The 22133-nt window shown below is 46.0% G+C and overlaps 1 protein-coding gene across 1 annotated transcript in view; it reads left to right on the plus strand.

The window, feature by feature from the left end:
- Nucleotides 1–22133, plus strand: part of ryr2b (ryanodine receptor 2b (cardiac)) — a gene marked incomplete at both ends in the record, with an annotated part of 396550 nt that overhangs the window by 281342 nt on the left and 93075 nt on the right. The window contains 7 exon segments of the mRNA XM_084321996.1: nt 3917–4041; nt 5556–5607; nt 5818–5877; nt 11505–11604; nt 18859–18938; nt 19257–19333; nt 19982–20055. Coding sequence (XP_084178122.1) covers nt 3917–4041; nt 5556–5607; nt 5818–5877; nt 11505–11604; nt 18859–18938; nt 19257–19333; nt 19982–20055 — 568 coding nt within the window.

Raw genomic sequence — 22133 nt, forward strand, 5'->3', positions numbered from 1 at the left:
CTGCAGCAGGATGCCTCAGACATGTCTAGACATGTCTGTCGATAGCCAGCATCCATATATACTAGTGGGCTTAGAGATTCCTTCAGTTCATGTGTGCGTCCCTGATCACAAAAGTAGAAATCGCCTGTGCATCTGTCTGACCATTAATAATAAAACTCATCAAAGAACGTTCCTGCCTCCCGTGTCCTGACTAGACACCCCGTGTTGTTGACTACATTTCCTAACCACCAAGAGCTTCACTACAGAGGCGCCTTTGTAGTCTGTCATCGTTTTGAGCCCCTGCCACATAGCTCTAGAGTCAGCTTGTTCAAACTGGAGTTCAATTTTATCCCTTTAGCGCCGTTTGGCCTCTGTCACTGTCCTCCTTACGTTGTATCGCGCCACCTTGTGGTCATTCATGTTGCCTGCCACTAGGCCGTCGTTGTATGCTTTGGTGCGCTCTCTCAGAGCTTCACAGACGGATTTGTCTACCCAGGGTTTTTGATTTGGGTAAACTCTCATTTTGGTAGTGGGGATTGTTTCTTCCACCAAAGTACAAACATAGTCCAGCACTGTCTCCGTGTAGACATTAATGTTATCTGTGTCGCGGAACACGTTCCAGTCTGTGCAGTCAAACGCAGCCTGGAGCGTCTCCTCTGACGTCAAATCCCATTTCTGCACCTCTCGCGAGACTACAGGAGTGCTTTTGATTCTCTGTTTGTACTTTGGTGAAAGGAAAATGGACGCGTGATCTGATTTACCAAAGCCACTATCAGAATGAGCCTTGTAGCCACCCTTAAATTGCGTGTAACAGTGATCTAGGATGTTACCGCCTCTGGTGTTGCAAGTCACATGCTGATAGAAGTCAGGTAATACCTTTCTCAGATTGGCGCTATTGAAATCACCCAGCACTAAAATGGCGGCGTTAACGTTCGCCGCTTGTATTCTATTTACCTCGTTGTGGAGTCTGGAGAGCGCGACGTTGTTACTGGCTTGCCGTGGAATATACACTCCGATCAGGACGATCGCCGTTAACTCCCTCGGGAGGAAGAAAGGACGACACTTGATGGTTATATATTCCAGGTCTGGGCAGCAGTGGTTGGATAATTCCTTCACGTTAGTTGGATCGCTCCAATTGTTGTTAAACATGAAGGCGATACCTCCTCCACGTTGTTTGCCGGACTCTGCTGATCTGTCTTTGCGGTGGATGAAGAAGTGTTCGGCCGGTTGGATTGCGTGGTCTGGGACGTCCGGCGTCAGCCACGTTTCGGTGAAGCAGAGAACGTTGCAGTCCCTAACGTCTCTTTGGTATTGAATCCTTGCTCGGATATCGTCCAGTTTATTGTCAATTGATTGTACATTGGCTAGCAATATACTGGGTAATGGCGTTCGGTGTCGTCTGGATCTCAGCCTGTTACGGATCCCAGCTCTCTTCCCACGCCGTCTGGTTCCTTTGTTCCTGGGGTCGGGATCTGGTCCCATTTTCCTGAGAATCTCCACAGGCCATTGTTGCGGTTCGGAAAGCTGATCCAGTGAGTAATCCAATCGGTAAGTTTCCCGTAATCCGATGTCTATAAGTGACTGACGGTCATACACATTAAATGCACCTACTGTTGGTACAAACAAAACTCTTAAAACTATAAATATTAACAAAAGTAAGCACAGTCTCGACGGAGCGAACAGAAAGGCAGCCGGTCGGAGCAGCGCCATCTCTACTACCGTGCATACGATAATTTCTAAGCAAAGTGTGGGATTTATCAACATGAACGTGTGCTTGAGATTGTGCGTATATATACACACAGCTCAGACCGTGCATACCTGTCACCAAGCGGTAGAATAGGAAGAATGCAGACGGACGGAATAAGCTTTCATGCATTCGTTTCAACACCGACGTCTCGTATGACCCGTAATTAATTATAGGTAATTGTAAAATAGTCACAGTAGTGTAATTATTGTCAAACCCTATAAATAGCATTTGGAATAGGTCTTTCCGAATGAATGCAGCATGGTGTGCGCTCCGCGGGAAGCTGTTTTCAGGGCAGTCTATTTGCTGAGAGAACATAATATTAATAGAGTCCGCTACCGCTACCCCGAGACACATTCTCCTTGATTTGTACCACAATTTGGGACCCAAATTGGAGCGTGGAACAAAACGCACAAATTCCATCCCATGCACACGCAGAACGCAGAACACCTACCTCCTAACGTGATTAAATATTGTTTAAAATAAAAAGCTAAAGCTAAATACTATCCAAATAAGATTGTTCACAACGGAAAATGCTGTATACGTTCAATTTGTTGGTTAGACCTCCGTGATCAGTGAAGTTGCTTGTTTCTAGTCCATTATTCCACATTCCATGGGGGTGTTACATTACCATTTTTGGTTAATTAGGGGCGGTTCTGTATGCAAATGCTTACAATCGTGTATGAGCATAGACGGTAAAACAATTGGTATTTATCAACATGGAGTGTGCATATGCACGCACGGTTGGTAAATCCCGATATTTGAAATACGTTATTCATGCAGTATGCATTACTGTATGATGGTGTGGTCTGTATTTGAAATACGTTATTCCTGCAGTATGCATTACTGTATGATGGTGTAGTCTGTACTTGAAGTAGGTTATTCCTGCAGTATGCATTACTGTACGGTGGTGTGTGCTACATTTGCTGCTCTCTCCTTTAGCTTGAAGCATGATGGAGGCCTATTCGGTGATGTCACACTCATAGAAAATGAATTAGACAACATTGAGAAAGGTAACGGCCACTATCCACGATGATTTCCTGTAGATTATGGTAAAAAAATATATATACGTTTTACTATAGTGCACTACTATAGTGCACAATAATACTTTCTAACCTAGAGCGAAAGCTATGCATGATCACCAGTACTGTTAAGACTGTCCAAGGCTTTTAGAATAATATTGCAGCGATGCAGCAATATATCAGCAGATAATCAGTATTGGCTGTTTTTCATTCATCATTTTTATGGCTTACTTTTGGCCGATTACTGGATAATTAGCATTTTTGTGACATTTTACCTGGGAGTATGTTGCTTAATACAAGTAATACAAGTTAAAACAGAATACCTCCAACAAGTACTTTTATTTAGCAAGCAAATAACTTACTGTACATGTACCGTATGTTATAACCCCCTACACTCAATACCATTTGATTATCAGAAGATATAGGCATATCTAAACAGCTCAATCTGTTGTGTACAGTAGCTGCATTTGGACAAAAAAACATTGGTGGATCCCTTTTAATAGGTATCCTGTAGTTTCTGCACGTCTCTGCTAAAGACCATTGGAGACCTTGGTCAAGAAAGGATGAAATCAGTACATAAGAAGAAAATAAAATCCCCGTCTTTTGTACCTCCTAATATTGTATCTCCTACCTGTTTACCTCAACCACTGGACCGCCACCTGTTTTTTACCACAGATTGAGGAAGCTCTTTTCTATGTGGGTGGAAATGTGAATATAAACACAAGTTTGAGTTGTTTACAAGAAGAACTCAATTGGATACATTTTAATTTATTGAAACTATTGAGCTGTGTTTGGATTGCGAGAGTTTAATTACATTTGTGTTTGTTTTGAAGGCACATCACTCCTGAGGGCTGATTGCTGATTTTCTGACCCCAGGGGCTTAAATACCTGCTTTTTACATCTAATGAAGGAACTGTGGCGTGAACCCAAATAAAATTGCCACTCTACCAGATAAGAGAGAGAGAGAGAAAGAGAGGAATTTAAAACTTCTTGGTGTGTGTGTGCACATGAACACAAAAGCGTTTGTGTGTGTGTGCATGGATGTATTCTGTGTCCACGTGCACAGACCTAATCCAGCGGTGTATAAAGGGTAGCTTTGGTTGGCTCTGGGAGGTTGGTATGAGTCAATTACAGAGCGTGTCTGGGGCATTCTGCTGTGTGTGAATGGTAGAGAGCAGGGCTGATGGAGCGCTGCACCACAGAGGAGGACCGGGATGTGGAGGAAGGTGCTGAGCCAATCGATCCTCTCTTACAACTCATTACACTCTTCAGCCGGAGCGCCCTGATGGAAAGGAGGTGCGTGCGTGTGTGTGTGTGCGTGTGTGTGCGTGTGTGTGCGTGTGCGTGTGCATGTGTAGCCTGATTTTCCTACCGTTTTGGGAACCATATGTCCACACAAGTGATGAAAACAAGATTTCTTTAGGGTTACAGGTTATGGTTAGGGTTAGGTTAAAACCTGTTAAGCTGTAAGGTCCCTGGGGGACCCTGCTTTTCTTTATCATAAATCGATCAATAGAGACCGTATTAGATCCCCAATTATCATATCATGGGGTATCATTGGAAAGCCACACTCATTGGCTACAACCCTGTCCAAAAAACCTTCGAGATCGGAGCTAGAGCCCCCGGAGGTCTGGGGTGGTAATGTGTACTTTGGCGCACGCCTCACATATCGGCATGTAACTCGAGAACCGCTGAACAGATTTTGTCACCTGAAAGGGCAATTGACAGAAAACAAATAGGCCTTTAATTCTATCTATATATTGTATTAAAAGAAATTCACACCCGAGCCGCTAGAGGTCGGCAAAGTGGCGCGTCGCGAATCATCCTCATTAGGATGTTTTTCTTTTTCTTTTTTGTGTAGCCAAGAGTAAAGACCATAACCCTATCAAAACAGCAGTCAAAGTGTATATTTTCATTTTTACCGATGTTTTATAAGATTTAAAACCGAGAGTAAATTACTAAATCCAGATTTAACCCTGCCATTGGAAAGATGAGCCTTTTCCCTATCCATAGATGTATGATTTGGCCATAATAAGGTCAAGGTCAAGTTCAAGGTCAAATATGAATTTATAATTAAAATGGATTATCATTTATTACTGTATCTACAAATCCTTCTGTTTAATCATCTTCCCTTTATTCATTTGCTTAGATTTTAGATCTTAGATACCAAGAACATGCTAATTGACCTTGTAGAAGTGGAGCAATCTTCCATTTACTTAGGCATGTACGTTTAGGCAAAATTTCAGAAAATAGGGCTACACTACAGCTTAAATTAATTAAGGTTAAGGTTAGGATTATGATTAGGATATGGTTACAATTAGGTTAGGATTAGGTTAAGGGGTTAGGTTATGGTTATGGTTATGGTTATGGTTAAGGTTAAGGTTATGGGTTGGGTTAGGCTAAGGAGTCAGGGAATGAATGCAAGTCTATGGAATGTCCCCATGTGTGCACACGCCTATATATCATAGAGCTCTTTGGTGCACCTACCTACACATGATATTAATGATCACAATGCAATAACTTCTGTACTATAGACGGTTTCAAAGTGATATACATGGACACAAAATACATATGGTTTATACTTCTCAGAATCCTCCTCATAGATTAGCCTGATTCTCTGACCAACAATTAAGGTAACCTTCTATTAAACCCTGTCTATCAGACCTGTAATAATTCAATCTCTCCTCAAAGCTCCGCTTAAAAGGAAGTCATTCGGTCCTCTCCCTCCCAGTGGGATAAGTCATATTGCCACCCTTTTGACCCTTTTGACATATGGATGGTAATGTCTTTTCATCTTCTTCTATCCACAGTAAGCTTGGAGATGACAGTCTCTTCATGTCCTACGTCACTATTATGGCCAAGGTAGGTGAAACCCGAAATTTATTTTATTATCTATTTGTGCCTCACATACAGTACAGACCAAGCTGTCCGTGCAACAGAGCTGTGTGTCATTTTAGTTTGTGTGTTTCCTCCTTTCTATCACTACTACTACACCCACACCCCCGCCTTCTATCCATTTTCTCTTCTTTGCCCCCCCCCCCCCCTTTAATTTCCCTCTCCCTGTATTTCCAGAGCTGTCACAGCGAGGAGGAGGACGGCGACGACGAAGAGGAGGAAGTGAAAAGCTTTGAAGTGAGGGAGTCTTTACTATAATCTTTAATCACCTTCCACATGAAAGGGTTTGCGCTCTCCTCTCATTTGATGTGACAGCTGATTTTTTTCCCCAACTCGGTTATTATTAAAAGACACCTGATTGACGTTTCACACATATTGGATACAGCGAAACACAGATTGATGGGTTGACAGGTTTTTGGTTCTGTCGAAAGTTATTGATATTATTGATATCTGATTGACATTCCATGTGTGATGAATGAGCGAATTACAGACTAATGGGATGACATTAGTGGCGGCTGCTGACCAAAATTCTTGGTGAAGCAACCACCCAACCAACACCCCTCCATTTATATTTTTAAAACATCTCTCACTGTCTGTATATGTGTAAAAACAACAAATCATTTAAGCAGGTAAACCCAGCATATTATGTCAATGTCCTTTTATTCAAAAGACATGACTGACATAACAATATCTGTCTTTCGATGTAGGCATTTCTATTTGTTACAATCATTTAAAAACATTTCAAACACAGACATTTCTGGTTAGGAGTTACTTGGACTACAAGTAACTCCTCTACAAATAACTCCAGGAGCAGGACAACAGCCTGCTCCTGACCATTGGTAAAACCAAGGAGCTGATCGTGAATTTTAGGAGAACACAGCAGGGGACACACACACCACTGTGGATAAACGGGGCTACCGTGGACAGACAGGGTGAGCAGCTTTAAGTACCTGGGGGTCCACATCTCAGAGGATCACACATAGACTCAGTCGTAAAAAAGGCGAAGCAGCGCCTCTACCACCTGAGACAGTTAAGGAAGTTCAGAGTATCGGGGAAGATACTCCAGTCCTTCTACTCCGGAGCTGAAGAGAGCATCTTGACTGGAAACATCACTGCCTGGTATGGAAACAGCAAGGCACAGGACAAGAAGGCCCTACAGAGAGTGGTGCGCTCAGCTGAGCGTACCACGGGTATTGCACTACCACCCCTGCAGGACTTATATAACAAGAGGTGCAAATCCAGAGCCTGCAGAATAATGAAAGACCCTCACCACCCCAACAACAGCCTGTTCAAGCTGCTGCGGTCAGGCAAACGCCTGCACACACCAGCAACTAGGACAGAGAGACTTCGGCTCAGCTTCTTCCCCCAGGCCATCAGAGTCTTGAACACTGAACTCTCCACACACAAGCACACATGAGCACACACACAACACACATACTGTATACGCTCACACACTAATAGTCACTTTAGCACGAACACACACACATGCTGCACACGCTCACACTAAACGGTCACTTTACAAAATGAAAAGGGCACTTTACTGCTGCAAATGGAGACATAAAACACAGATTAGTTCAAGTGAACAGATATCCAAGTTTTAATATTTGAAGCATAATCAAATTAATGCGAAACAATAATACTTACCAATGGTCTTGCTCTACTTGAGAGAGCTTGGTATGACAGAGGGCTGAGCTGGACCTGTGAGAGCTTGGTATGACAGAGGGCGGCTGACCTGGACTGGTACGGTTTGGTAGGTGTGTTGGACCCAGGTGCAGTGCTGAACAGAGACGACGAGAGACAGATGTTGATTTTCGGAATAAGCACTATGTCTTTAATTCGAGTAGTGGAATGAACATGCACACAATGGTGATAAACAAAAGAGGAGAAATCTCCGTCTCCAAAACACATTAAATCTTAATCACAATACATAGGAACTCATCACAATAATCGGGGAAAACAAAGGGGAGAAAGCAAGGTCTCAAACACACTAAATAGTCATTCCATCAAACAACGGTGCTGCATATACATAGAATAAGAATAATCCTTTAACAACTAAATTCAATCGGCAATCAAAGTGGCATGGCGATTCAAAACATCGCGAACAAACTTATCCTCCGTGGCAAGGAGCAATAAGACTAAACACGTAGGTATACTCACGGACAGTTTCAGTGATCGACTGACGGTGTTTGTGTGACACGGAAGAGAATATAAAGACACATTTAATGAGTCACACCGGGTACAAATGAGTGTAATCAGGACAGGTAGACAGGGCAATTACCCACCAGGTAAAGCTAGAGGTTTGCTCCCTGAGGAGAGCAAACCCCAAACGGTACACTGGACCTGTGAGAGCTTTTAGTATGACAGAGGGCTGAGCTGGACCTGTGAGAACTTGGTATGCCAGAGGGCTGAGCTGGACCTGTGAGAGCTTGGTATGCCAGAAGGCTGAGCTGGACCTGTGAGAGCTTGGTATGACAGGAGGGCTGAGCTGGACCTGTGAGAGCTTGGTATGACAGGAGGGCTGAGCTGGACCTGTGAGAGCTTGGTATGACAGAGGGCTGACTGGTCCTTACTGTGCTTCAGAACAAATCCAATATACACTTTCTTCCTTCCCGATGCAAAACAATACAGACAGTCAGAATAACATACATGTACAACTTAGTATAATTGCTTGTACAGTACAAGCAATTATACTAAATCTTCCTCTCACCTTGTAAATTAATTCTATCTTCCCGTTTTTCTTGGTGAAGTGGTCAATCACTCTGTCATACCAGCAAGGAAAAGTGACTATAGCTCAGCCGCAAAAGTGCCAATCGACTTGGGATTGGTCTCTGGTTCAGCTTATAAAAAAGTATATTGTATATAAGTATATATTTACCATTTACCATATATTGGATCATGTCTCAAGCACCCCCACAGCTGTAGCTACAACCACTTATGTCAAGGCTCTCATCAACATTCATTCATTGTATCCCCCCGTGCTCTCCCATTAGCTGAAAATGCCCGAAGTGTTGCGATGGTCTATACTAGGAATGGCTAACGCGGTGTTCTCTGAATGGTTAGATGGGTGTCAATCATTTTCAGGTCGAGCGCACTGGGATCACGGCATCGCGCATCATTCGAAAGACTAGGTGAAGTACTGTTTCACTAGGTGGGCCTTAAAACGCGTCATAAACCATTACTGTCCAATCAACGACTTGACTTACTCTCATTAGTGAAACGAAAGAACACTCCTCTCTGTCACCTGAGGAGGGCGATGTTTTGCATGATACCGACATTTTTTTTTTTAACAATGACACTTTTTTTGGCTTGATTCACAGAAGAAATAGTCCTTCTAATGAAACATAAAAAATATATATGTTTTATGTGATGTGTGTTATGTTTTTAGTTTGTTAGTCTTTTGGTGAAACACCGTTGTCTTATAGAAACCTCCCCTGGATGCGTGAATATTAAAGGCAACCAACTTGTGTTCGGCTTTTCTCTGATTGGCCGCGCCCCCCCGCCCCCACGCGCAGGCAAGCGGCAGTCGTCCCACGTCCCAAATGAAATCCAAGGAGCAAGTGAGCGGCAGCGCGGGCAACCAACTTGTGTACTAACGCACTTGTGTTGGGCTGCTGTTCCAACGCACTTGTGTTGGGCTGCTGTTCCAACCAACTTGTGTTCAGCTGCGGTAGCAGTGGAGCGCTATGAAATGTGCTGAACTAGAAAGCGTAACGTTATTATGTTTCGCGTTTTTAACAACCAACTACCAGATTCACTCGTGTATAAACAAAGCCCTACAGTTATGAAATGCGCTGAACTAGAAAGCGTAACGTTATTATGTTTCGCGTTCCATTGATTAACGCCATTACCTGCTGTGCTGTAGGAAGCAGAGGTACAGTAAGTTACAGTAGGTGTAGGTTACATGTTTAATCAAAGCCCATACAATTTTTTAGATGAATGATTGTGGATATAATATAGAAAACACATCATTATGATATTGTCAGATGGCGCAAAATACAATGGTGAGTGAGAAATATATCTCCAGTGATAAAACCCAGTGCTCTATGTCTCTATGATACACAGCGTGGATGGGCTTTCAGAGGGAGAGGCATGACTTCGCGACAGCCATATTAGACACTCACTGTACATCAGTGTGGAACTGTAACGTTATATGTTATTTCGCCCGTGGAGGCTGCTGAGCCTGAAGCGCCAGCGGGGCGACGCGGTGGTTTATCCCCGGCTTCCGTGCGCCGCCCGCAGCTTGATTCGGTTCAGCTCCAGCAGCAGCAGCGGCCGTTCCTCCGTTGTAGAAGCCCTTCAATGACAGCGCTCTCATATTTTGCGAATGCATAAACTATATCTTAAATTATGGCTATGTGTCTAATATGGCTGTCGCTTATCAATGACTTCGCGACAGCCATATTAGACACATCGCCATAATTTAAGATATAGTTTATGCATTCGCAAATATGAGAGCTCTAGAGTGGGTGGTGGCAGCATTACTAACAGTAGCGATTTTTATTGTTTTGTCATGACCAAACATAATCCCAACATAGATAGGAGGCGTGACATGTTGGGATCAACAGAGATTGTTATCGATGGCTTGTCATTTCGAGAAAAGATCAAACTAATTACATTACATAACTGTGTGTGTGTGTGTAATGTATCTTCTCAATGATTCTATGTTATAGCTATATGCTCGTTCTCTAATGTATAGTGGAATAGCTTACTCTGCTCGTTGTATTTTCCGTTAAAGTAACAGTTCATTCAAATATGGTCCGTTGGAAATCACGTGGAGGCGGAGACAGCGCTGCGGGTGAAAACGGTTCTGACCGTTGTTTTATTGGAATATCCAACAGCTTAAATTATCTGGTTCACAGCATCAATTATTTTCTATCTCTAATCAGCTTTTCCCAGAGGGCTTCTTAGTGGCGTCTCTTATTCTCGAACTGGTGGGGTGGATTCTCCGTCTCTGCTTCTCCGTTCTCTCTGCGTGTCTCTCTGCGTCTCGGTGTCTCCGTGTCTCTGTCTCACCTCCATCATTCAACCTGTAGGTTTTATAGAGAAGAGAGAACCCCCCCCCGCCCTTGCGCCATCCAGTGCCGTCACCCCAGAGAGCCTGCTTTCCTATTGGCTAGAAGGTCTCCCCTCTCAGTGATTTGGGTCTTGCGAAACAGCGTTACAAGGTGACCTTACAGAGGGGATATGAACTAGTTTCCTTTTAGAATGATTTACCCAAGTGTCCCTGAATGCGACCCTCATACAGATGGAAATATAGTACCCACTCAACCTAACAGTGGGTATCACAGAATGGCCTGTTTGGTCTGCTTAGCTAAAGTAAACAGAACTCGGGTGTTGGCCTTAAAGTTAAGTATTGGGCCCTCCATCCCACTTTGTTGTGTGGGGAAAGAGGTTTCATCTGTTTGCCATTTGGTCTGTTTTTTTATCTTTATGGCACTCTGGGCCTTTCCTATAACTGCTAAGTGAAGGCTGAAGGGGTGCACTGTTAGCTTTTTGACTGAGTTCTCCTGTGGCTTTTTCCATCAACCGCTAGATGATTTTAATCCTTCCTGTAATGCTTATATGGGTCATTTTGATCCATTTCGACTGAGGCCAGTTAACAGCCTTCTTGTTGACTCAAATGTATGGTTAACCTAACAGGTGATTTGGCATGGCTGTGAGTCTCTATTTTTCTAAGAGAAAATAACCTAGTTCTTTGCTATTTCATATATGTGCATAATTTCTATTGTTAAATTTACAGGTTTTATTTAGATAAATATACGACATGTGTGTGTGTGCGCGCGTGTGTGTGTGTGTGCGTGCGTGCGTGTGTGTGTGTGCGTGTGTGTGTGTGTGCGTGTGCGTGCGCGTGTGTGTACTCTCAGGAGAAAGAAATGGAGAAACAGAAGCTGTTGTACCAGCAGGCCCGGCTTCATGAGCGCGGAGCAGCAGAGATGGTGCTGCAGAACCTAAGTGCCAGTAAAGGTACTGTCACTACCGGCTCAAACGCCACAGCATACGGAGGCCCAGAGCACCGGTTTGAATGAGAGCAAAAAAAAAAAAAAGTGGATATTTATTTACAACTAACTGTATCTATCTAGAACAGGTCGGAAGGCTTCAATATGGTAATTCGGAACATTGTTTTTAAAGATTGAGCTCCAATAACTTCCAAACTCAATTAGTATCCTAATAAATATGATTCGAGTCAAATAGTTTTTCAGCCGCAAAAATATGGACAGGGGAAAATACTTTTGTGTTGCTCTCCAACTGCTCGTTGGAAGTGTTCTTGGGAAAGGCACTGAACCCCCTCGAGTGCAGCTGCTCAGTAGCTCTATTGAGCTTTGTATGTATGTACAGTATATATATATATACAAAGCTATGTAATGAACTTCCGCAGATTCTTAGGGTTAAGTCAATAACTCAGCCTAAGTAATTATTGCATTGTGTTTTCGAAGGGATCGACATAAAGCTCAAAGAGTCTCAACAAAACCCAAGCCGCTGAAATACACTATAAAATCACCCTTTTTTCCCTCCAAAGTCTCCTTTCAAATCCTCCATCCGAGTTGTTAGTTTTCCTGTAATAATAATAATAATAATAATAATAATAATAATAATAATAATAATAATAATAATAATAATAATAATAATAATAATAAAAATAAAAATACATCCATTTTATATAGAGCTTTTCCAGGTGCTCAAAGACGCTTTACATGGGTAGAAGGGACAAAACTATGGCAAAACAAAAACAGAACAAAATAATACATGACAAAATTAAATAAAACTGACAGAATTAAAGGTCAAAAGCAAGATTGAAAAGGTGGGTTTTGAGGGCTGATTTAAATGATGTCAGGGTGTTTGCATCACGGATATGGCTGGGGAGGGCATTCCAGAGGGAAGGGGCAGCAGCAGCAAAGGCCCTGTCGCCCCAGGTCCGGAGCCTGGTCGTCGGAGGTGTTAGGAGGTTGGTGTGAGGTTTTGCCCGCTGCTCACTACCTTTTCTCTGTCTTCTTTAAGCCTACTGTTAGGAATTCCCTACTCACTCTCTCTAGCCCCCACCCTCTCGTTCCTTACCCTTAGTGGCCACACCTGTTTGATATTCTATTATCTCTCGCACCTGTGATGGCAGGCTAATTAGTCCCCCTGTGGGCTTTAAATACCAGGGCGCTTCCCCTCGTTTTGGCGTGGGGTCGTGTTGTATTCATGCTGAGTCATATTCTCTAACATCTAGACTTTTTCGGGAGATCCTCTGGTCTACCAATGCTGTAAGATGGATCTCTCCAGCCTTGAGATGTTTGCTCCAGCCTTCGTCTGCTGTCGCCGTAGCCTGTGGAGGAGACATTGTACTGCGCTCTCTAATTCTCTACGGGAGGTATTCCAGTGTTCCACTCCAGACCAGCGCACAGACGCGCATCTTCCAGACCTTCGAGCTTGGCACGCTCCTCCGTACCAGCGCACAGACGCGCATCTTCCAGACCTTCGAGCTTGGCACGCTCCTCCGTACCAGCGCACAGACGCGCATCTTCCAGACCTTCGAGCTTGGCACGCTCCTCCGTACCAGCGCACAGACGCGCATCTTCCAGACCTTCCTGCTTGGCACACTCCTCCTCGCAGACGCACCCCGATGCGTCTCTCTGTTCCGACGCGCACACCAAGGTGTGGCGCGCCACTCTGTTCCTCGGCTCCGACAGCGGCTACCCGGTGGACGACGCCCTCGCCACCGCCACTGTTCCGACGCGCACACCAAGGTGTGGCGCGCACTCTGTTCCTCGGCTCCGACAGCGGCTACCCGGTGGACGACATCCTCGCCACCGCCGCTGTTCCAGCACCCTGTTCCTCGGCTCCGACAGCGGCTACCCGGTGGACGACATCCTCGCCACCGCCACTGTTCCAGCACTCTGTTCCTCGGCTCGGACAGCCAGCACCCAGTGCCCTTGCCCCCGTTCCCGCTGCTGTCCCTGTACCTTTACGCATACGCCTGGGTGAGTTTTGATTGTGATGTCACTCACTCAGCGTAGTGCCCTTGCCCCCGTTCCCGTTGCTGTCCCTGTACCTTTACGCATACGCCTGGGTGAGTTTTGATTGTGATGTCACTCACTCAGCGTAGTGCCCTTGCCCCCGTTCCCGCTGCTGTCCCTGTACCTTTACGCATACGCCTGGGTGAGTTTTGATTGTGATGTCACTCACTCAGCGTAGTGCCCTTGCCCCCGTTCCCGCTGCTGCCCCTGTACCTTTACGCATACGCCTGGGTGAGTTTTGATTATGATGTCACTCACTCAGCGTAATGCCCCTTGCCCCCTTCCCGCTGCGTTTCCTGTACCTTTACGCATACGCCTGGGTGAGTTTAGATTGTGATGTCACTCTCCCAGCGTATTGCCTCCTTTTGTTCTCACTTAGTTATTAGTTTGGACATTTCATCTCCCACTCTGTTTTGTTCTCTCGTGGATATTATTTTGGACATTACATCTCCCACTGTGTGTTTGTTCACACGAAGATAGTATTTACTTTGTTACTTTGTTATTTGGACTGTTCTGCATCTGCTCTGTTTGTTCCCTTTGAATATTAACCCTCTCCTCTGTTCTGCAGAGCGGCCCAGATGTTTTCCCACCAGTCCCCAGTTCCTCCCTGTCCCCAGCCCGCCTCCGCGGTTCTCTGTCCCCAGTTCCTCCCTGTTCCCCAGCCCGCCTCCGCGGGCCTCTGTTCCCGTCTGTCTCTAGTTCCACCTAGTTCCTGTCCCAAGTTCTCCCCTTCTAGTTCCACCTAGTTCCTGTCCCAAGTTCTCCCCTTCTAGTTTCCACCTAGTTCCTGTCCCAAGTTCTCCCCTTCTAGTTCCACCTAGTTCCTGTCCCAAGTTCTCCCCTTCTAGTTCCACCTAGTTCCTTGTCACTAGTTCTCCTAGTCCCCTGTTCTCCTGTTCCCTAGTTCTCCTAGTCCCTAGTCCTCTTTCCCTAGTTCTCCTAGTCTCTAGTTCCTCTGTTCCCTAGGCGTTCCCTTAACCTTCCCTTAGGCGTTCCCTTACCTTCCCATAGTGTTCCCTTTTCCTGCCCGCCTCTTAAAGGCACTTTACCTTCCCCTCTTGTGTCATTCCAGTGTTTTGTGTTTTCTCCCTTAAAGGGACAGTGCCCTTTTTCCCTGTTCTAAATAAATATCTGTTTCTTGGCAAACCATCATACCTGTCTTGTGTTGTGCGATTGGGGTCGGTTACAAACCATAACAGTACGACCCCACCTCATCGACGACCCCAGCCAGCACAGACGGTGTATGTTGAGTTTGCCTTTTTTTTTTTCTTGTTCCCTCTAGCTCCCCTGTTAGCCCAGTTTAGCTTCCTTGTTAGTCCTGTTTAGCTCCCTTGTTAGCCTGTTAGCTCCCCTGTTAGCCCTGTTGGCTTCCCTGTTAGCCCAGTTTAGCTCCCCTGTTAGCCTGTTAGCTCCCCTGTTAGCCCTGTTGGCTTCCCTGTTAGCCCTGTTTTGACCCCCCTGCAGCTTGTTAGGCCTCTACTACCAGCATGGCCCCTGTCTGCTAGCCTTGCCCCGGCTGCTAGCACAGCCTCTATGTTTATGCAGCCCTTGCTGCTGGCATAGGCCCTGTAGCTAGCCTTGCCCTGGCAGCTAACCCAGTCCCTCAGCAGAGCCCCAGTCTGCTAGCTTGGCCCCGGCTGCTAGCACAGCCTCTATGTTAATGCAGCCTTGCAGCTGGCATAGGCCCTGTAGCTAGCCAGGCCCAAGCAGCTAACCCGGTCCCTCTGCATGGCCTCCACCTTTTTGTGTAGTTTATCCCACTGCTAGGACTGCCCTTTCAGCTAGCAAGGTCAGTTTTTCTCACACAGCTAGGACTGTCCTTCCAGCTAGCTTGTGCTCTCATGCTGGTCCAGCCCTGTCTGCCAGCCTAGCTCCGGCAGCTAGCGCAGCCTCTATGTTGATGTAGCAGTACAGCTAGCATAGGCCCTGTAGCTATCAGTGCCCTGGCAGCTACCCTTTCCCTCTGCTAGCCTGGCTCCGGCAGCTTGCGCAGCCTCTATGTTGATGTAGCAGTACAGCTAGCATAGGCCCTGTAGCTATCAGTGCCCTGGCAGCTAACCTTCCCTCTGCTAGCCCTTTCCCGGTGCTTCCATGGTTACCCCTTAGCTACCCTGCTTGCCCCTCAGTTCCTCTAGACCAGTTGCTCTAGACCAGTTCTCTAGACCCAGTTCCTCTAGACCAGTTCCTCTAGACCAGTTCTCTAGACCAGTTCCCTAAACCAGTTCTCTAGACCAGTTCTCTTGCCCAGTTCGCTAGACTAGTTCTCTAGACCCAGTTCCTCTAGACCAGTTGCCCCTCTGCTACCCTAGTTACCCCTCGGCGACCCTGTTTCTTTTGCTAGCCCCACTCTTGTGGTGGCTTCCCCTGCTGGCTTGGCCAGTACCTCTTGTTTTGCCCCCTGCCACTCTGTCTGTATTTGTTTTGGGTCGCCGGGTGGCTCCCGTTGAGGGGGGGGTACTGTGAGGTTTTGCCCGCTGCTCACTACCTTTTCTCTGTCTTCTTTAAGCCTACTGTTAGGAATTCCCTACTCACTCTCTCTAGCCCCCACCCTCTCGTTCCTTACCCTTAGTGGCCACACCTGTTTGATATTCTATTATCTCTCGCACCTGTGATGGCAGGCTAATTAGTCCCCCTGTGGGCTTTAAATACCAGGGCGCTTCCCCTCGTTTTGGCGTGGGGTCGTGTTGTATTCATGCTGAGTCATATTCTCTAACATCTAGACTTTTTCGGGAGATCCTCTGGTCTACCAATGCTGTAAGATGGATCTCTCCAGCCTTGAGATGTTTGCTCCAGCCTTCGTCTGCTGTCGCCGTAGCCTGTGGAGGAGACATTGTACTGCGCTCTCTAATTCTCTACGGGAGGTATTCCAGTGTTCCACTCCAGACCAGCGCACAGACGCGCATCTTCCAGACCTTCGAGCTTGGCACGCTCCTCCGTACCAGCGCACAGACGCGCATCTTCCAGACCTTCGAGCTTGGCACGCTCCTCCGTACCAGCGCACAGACGCGCATCTTCCAGACCTTCGAGCTTGGCACGCTCCTCCGTACCAGCGCACAGACGCGCATCTTCCAGACCTTCCTGCTTGGCACACTCCTCCTCGCAGACGCACCCCGATGCGTCTCTCTGTTCCGACGCGCACACCAAGGTGTGGCGCGCCACTCTGTTCCTCGGCTCCGACAGCGGCTACCCGGTGGACGACGCCCTCGCCACCGCCACTGTTCCGACGCGCACACCAAGGTGTGGCGCGCACTCTGTTCCTCGGCTCCGACAGCGGCTACCCGGTGGACGACATCCTCGCCACCGCCGCTGTTCCAGCACCCTGTTCCTCGGCTCCGACAGCGGCTACCCGGTGGACGACATCCTCGCCACCGCCACTGTTCCAGCACTCTGTTCCTCGGCTCGGACAGCCAGCACCCAGTGCCCTTGCCCCCGTTCCCGCTGCTGTCCCTGTACCTTTACGCATACGCCTGGGTGAGTTTTGATTGTGATGTCACTCACTCAGCGTAGTGCCCTTGCCCCCGTTCCCGTTGCTGTCCCTGTACCTTTACGCATACGCCTGGGTGAGTTTTGATTGTGATGTCACTCACTCAGCGTAGTGCCCTTGCCCCCGTTCCCGCTGCTGTCCCTGTACCTTTACGCATACGCCTGGGTGAGTTTTGATTGTGATGTCACTCACTCAGCGTAGTGCCCTTGCCCCCGTTCCCGCTGCTGCCCCTGTACCTTTACGCATACGCCTGGGTGAGTTTTGATTGTGATGTCACTCACTCAGCGTAATGCCCCTTGCCCCCTTCCCGCTGCGTTTCCTGTACCTTTACGCATACGCCTGGGTGAGTTTAGATTGTGATGTCACTCTCCCAGCGTATTGCCTCCTTTTGTTCTCACTTAGTTATTAGTTTGGACATTTCATCTCCCACTCTGTTTTGTTCTCTCGTGGATATTATTTTGGACATTACATCTCCCACTGTGTGTTTGTTCACACGAAGATAGTATTTACTTTGTTACTTTGTTATTTGGACTGTTCTGCATCTGCTCTGTTTGTTCCCTTTGAATATTAACCCTCTCCTCTGTTCTGCAGAGCGGCCCAGATGTTTTCCCACCAGTCCCCAGTTCCTCCCTGTCCCCAGCCCGCCTCCGCGGTTCTCTGTCCCCAGTTCCTCCCTGTTCCCCAGCCCGCCTCCGCGGGCCTCTGTTCCCGTCTGTCTCTAGTTCCACCTAGTTCCTGTCCCAAGTTCTCCCCTTCTAGTTCCACCTAGTTCCTGTCCCAAGTTCTCCCCTTCTAGTTTCCACCTAGTTCCTGTCCCAAGTTCTCCCCTTCTAGTTCCACCTAGTTCCTGTCCCAAGTTCTCCCCTTCTAGTTCCACCTAGTTCCTTGTCACTAGTTCTCCTAGTCCCCTGTTCTCCTGTTCCCTAGTTCTCCTAGTCCCTAGTCCTCTTTCCCTAGTTCTCCTAGTCTCTAGTTCCTCTGTTCCCTAGGCGTTCCCTTAACCTTCCCTTAGGCGTTCCCTTACCTTCCCATAGTGTTCCCTTTTCCTGCCCGCCTCTTAAAGGCACTTTACCTTCCCCTCTTGTGTCATTCCAGTGTTTTGTGTTTTCTCCCTTAAAGGGACAGTGCCCTTTTTCCCTGTTCTAAATAAATATCTGTTTCTTGGCAAACCATCATACCTGTCTTGTGTTGTGCGATTGGGGTCGGTTACAAACCATAACAGTTGGCATCAGCAGACCCAAGGCGACAGGGGGGAGTGTGACGGTGGAGGAGGTCGGACAGGTAGGGAGGGGCAAGGTTGTTGAGGGCTTTAAATGTGATGAGAAGTATTTTAAATTGTATCCTGTTAAATTGTAATGGCGACTTAATGACTCAATGACTTTTGAAAACCACAGAAGAAGGCACCATTACCAGAAATGAACAGCTCAGCTGGAGGATTTCAAAGGAGACCTTGGAGAGAAAAGGGTCATTTTATACTGTATTTCAATAGCACCGTTTGTTTTCACTCCACTGCCCTTTATCAAGACTCTTTGAGCTTTCTGTAAGATCCCTTCCAAAACACAATTCCGACTTACAATAATTAGTTAGGACGAGTTTTGACTTAACCCTCAGAATCTGCAGCGGTTCGTTATAGAGCTTTGTATATACATACTGTATATATACAGAGCTACTCTGTGACCAACAGTAGGAAGCTCGTTCTACTGGTTTCAATGTGTATTGTAATCTCTATTCCTCCAGGTGATATGGGTTCCATGGTGGCCTCTACTCTGAAGCTCGGTATCTCCATCCTCAACGGAGGGAACATCACCGTTCAACAGGTATTGTCACAGCGCTGGTGCTTTTTAAAAAACCCACGTATGAGCAGAGCTCTGACTGAAAACACATTATATAAGGTACTCGCAGTATACTCACTTCATTCAAGGGTCCACGCAGCAGGATAAAGGCTGTCACTTAAAATGTATATTGCTGTGAGTCTTATTGTTTCCCGAGTGCAGAGCTGTAGCAGTACTTACCATAATTGGGATGAAATCCTCTTTATTTCAACCAAGTCATATCCACTTCATATCTGCCTCCTTTTGTTAAAAGCCCTCGAACTCTACCGTTGTGCCTCTTGTCTTTCATGCTTTGTTTGGCAGAAAATGCTGGAATATCTGAGAGAGAAGAGAGACGAGGGCTTCTTTCAGAGCGTGGCTGGACTCATGCAGTCCTGTAGGTGAGTGGTCAGAAGGCTACCTGTTGATAAAAATCAACTCTGTTGACAAATGAATGTTGGTAAATGTCCATACACAGACAATAATGACAGATCTACACTTTTCAATGTTTGTGTTGGTCTGGGTTCGTTCAGACCTGCAGTCTGTTCACTGGCAGAGCATCCAACGGAGCTGTAGTGTAAATAATTAGGTTTACCAGATGAGATGAGCTCAGAGGGGAGTGTCGTGCCAAAGTCAACCTGCTTGACATGACTGCAGCTCTCCTAATGGCTTTGTAGGAGCAGCGATGGACAGGATGGATGCATGCTTTGATTTACACGACTCCTCACTATAGATGGTGGTCATTACCTTATCTTATTGATGATATTTAGATGACCATCATGCAGGGTGGAAGACATCCATTTCAACATTACCTGGTGTGTGTGTGTGTGTGTGTGTGTGTGTGTGTGTGTGTGTGTGTGGTGTGTGTGTGTGGTGTGTGTGTGTGTGTGTGTGTGTGTGTGTGTGTGTGTGTGTGTGTGTGTGTGTGTGTGTGTGTGTGTGTGTGTGTGTGTGTGTGTGTGTGTGTGTGTGTGTGTGTGTGTGTGTGTGTGTGTGTGTGTGTGTGTGCGTGCGTGCGTCCTTGTCCTGTGTGCTATTTTGCTTTCCAGTGTGTTGGATCTGAATGCATTTGAGAGGCAGAACAAAGCAGAAGGATTAGGCATGGTCGTGGAGGAAAGCTCAGGTATGTGTTCATATGGAAATGCAGGATCTATTTAAATAAAGCCACAGCAGTGAGGCAGCCATCTGGTCCTTGGCCTCCAGTGGCCTTCATTTCACATCTACCATGTCTGTCTGTGTCGTACCCATTCTGTAGCTGTTTCACCCTCTGCTATCCCGGTGTCTCTTTATAGTCTCTCTCTCTTTCCCTCTCTTTTTCTCTCTCTCTATTTCTACATAATTCACATGTTCTAATATAGCCTATAATTGGTTACAAACACGATAGATTTGCACATCATATTTGAAAATGCTTTAATTGATCTATGTGATAGTAAAGGCACACATTTTTTGTTGGAATATAACAGCAGGTTTCCCCTGAGTACTCATCGTGAATCTACAAGCATTTTATTTACCGTCTGAATTTGATGATAAAATCTAAATATTCTGAAAACCCACACAGCCTTTTGTTTGCAACTCGATTAATTCAATCAAGCGGAGAACGGAGAAAAGCAAAGTATTTGTTTACCAAACTGAAATATGCTTCAAATATTTTTCTAATTATCTTCACCCCCATTCCTTTGCTCGCTCTAGTCACATAACGTGACGTGTTAGATTGGTCGTGTTGAACGCAGCTCTGTTCAGGAATCCAGGGAGGACTCTCATCAGGCCGCGGGGTGCCATGCACGTTACGAGCACGGTCGAAAGCCCACGCGGTTTTGTTCTCCCCATTCCCCTCTGGAATGTTTTGAATGTAAATGCAAATACCAGGGGCTGCATTTGCGTCTTGTTTGAGACGTTGTGAAGAAATGAAAGACCTAATTAAAAGTGCTCATTTACTTTATTGAAGTGAGAGTGTCAAAGGACAAGGCTATATTAAATTAGGAGCGTGTCTTTATGGTTAATGTCTAGTTAAAATAATATGCAACGTGAGAAAACTCAAAAACACTGGGGATGGTTCACTGAATCCATTGATCCTATTGATTAAAGGAGAGGGGAGAAACTGCCCGATTAAGTTGCTTCAAATATTCGCATGACAATGTAAATATCGTCCGGCCGCACACACACATAGCAATTGCCGCCTGCTGCATCGTTAATCTCTTAAGCCAGACGGGCCCAGTACCGGGCCGAGATTTATTTCACATCATTAATACAGTCCGTATGAATTAATGTAGTGTTTATTTTTCAAATGTAGCCAAGAGTAAAGACCCTAACCCTATCAAAACAGCAGTCAAAGTGTATATTGTCAGCACTACGTTTGTTTACCAATGATTTTAAGTGGTATTAGCGAAATATGAGTTTATAAATATGATTCTGCCTATAGCCAGGTCTCTGGCGTTTCACTTGCATTGACATCATCTCTCTCTCTCTCTCTCTCTCTCTCTCTCTCTCTCTCTCTCTCTCTCTCTCTCTCTCTCTCTCTCTCTCTCTCTCTCTCTCTCTCTCTCTCTCTCTCGGGAGTAAATTTTTAAAATGTTTACTTTTATTCAACAAACATGACCATGTTCACGTCTTAAACTCATACTGAGGCCTTAGTTTTGTTTTTAAATTTTTATTGTCGCACAGAGCAGAAGAATTTGCCAAAACAAACGCATTTCCTTTGATTTACACCGTTGCACGACAATGACGTGTGCAGAAAATAGCAGACCTCACAACGCGTCGCTCCCGCAACACCGGCAGGTCCACCTGATGACTCGGAGCAGCTAGACAAAATGTCAGAAGTTTGGAAGCATTTTAAAATTTAAACCGAAGCCAGTCCAATAGCCAGTTCCGCGTGGAGGAAAGAACAGAGCTGCGTTCAACACGACCAATCTAATACGTCACGTTATGTGACTAGAGCGAGCAAAGGAATGGGGGACTCTGCGGCTGGTGCTTTGCCAAACAGCTGTATTGATTGCAATGCCTCGCTTGAATGAAGAACGTTCACCTGGATAACCTCAACATTCGCTTTGTGAGGATTATTGTCGGCGTTTCAGACCAAAATGGAGCAAATCATTACGTAAGTCGAACACTGTGAATATACTAATGTGCAAACAGATTGAAACATTGAATATTTCTCATATGAAGCACATTCTCAGGGGCTCAGGGTGAATGTAATGTGAGCCA

This window comes from Notolepis coatsorum (assembly GCF_963971535.1).
Source record: "Notolepis coatsorum genome assembly, chromosome: 9".
In the NCBI taxonomy this organism is placed as follows: Eukaryota; Metazoa; Chordata; class Actinopteri; order Aulopiformes; family Paralepididae; genus Notolepis; species Notolepis coatsorum.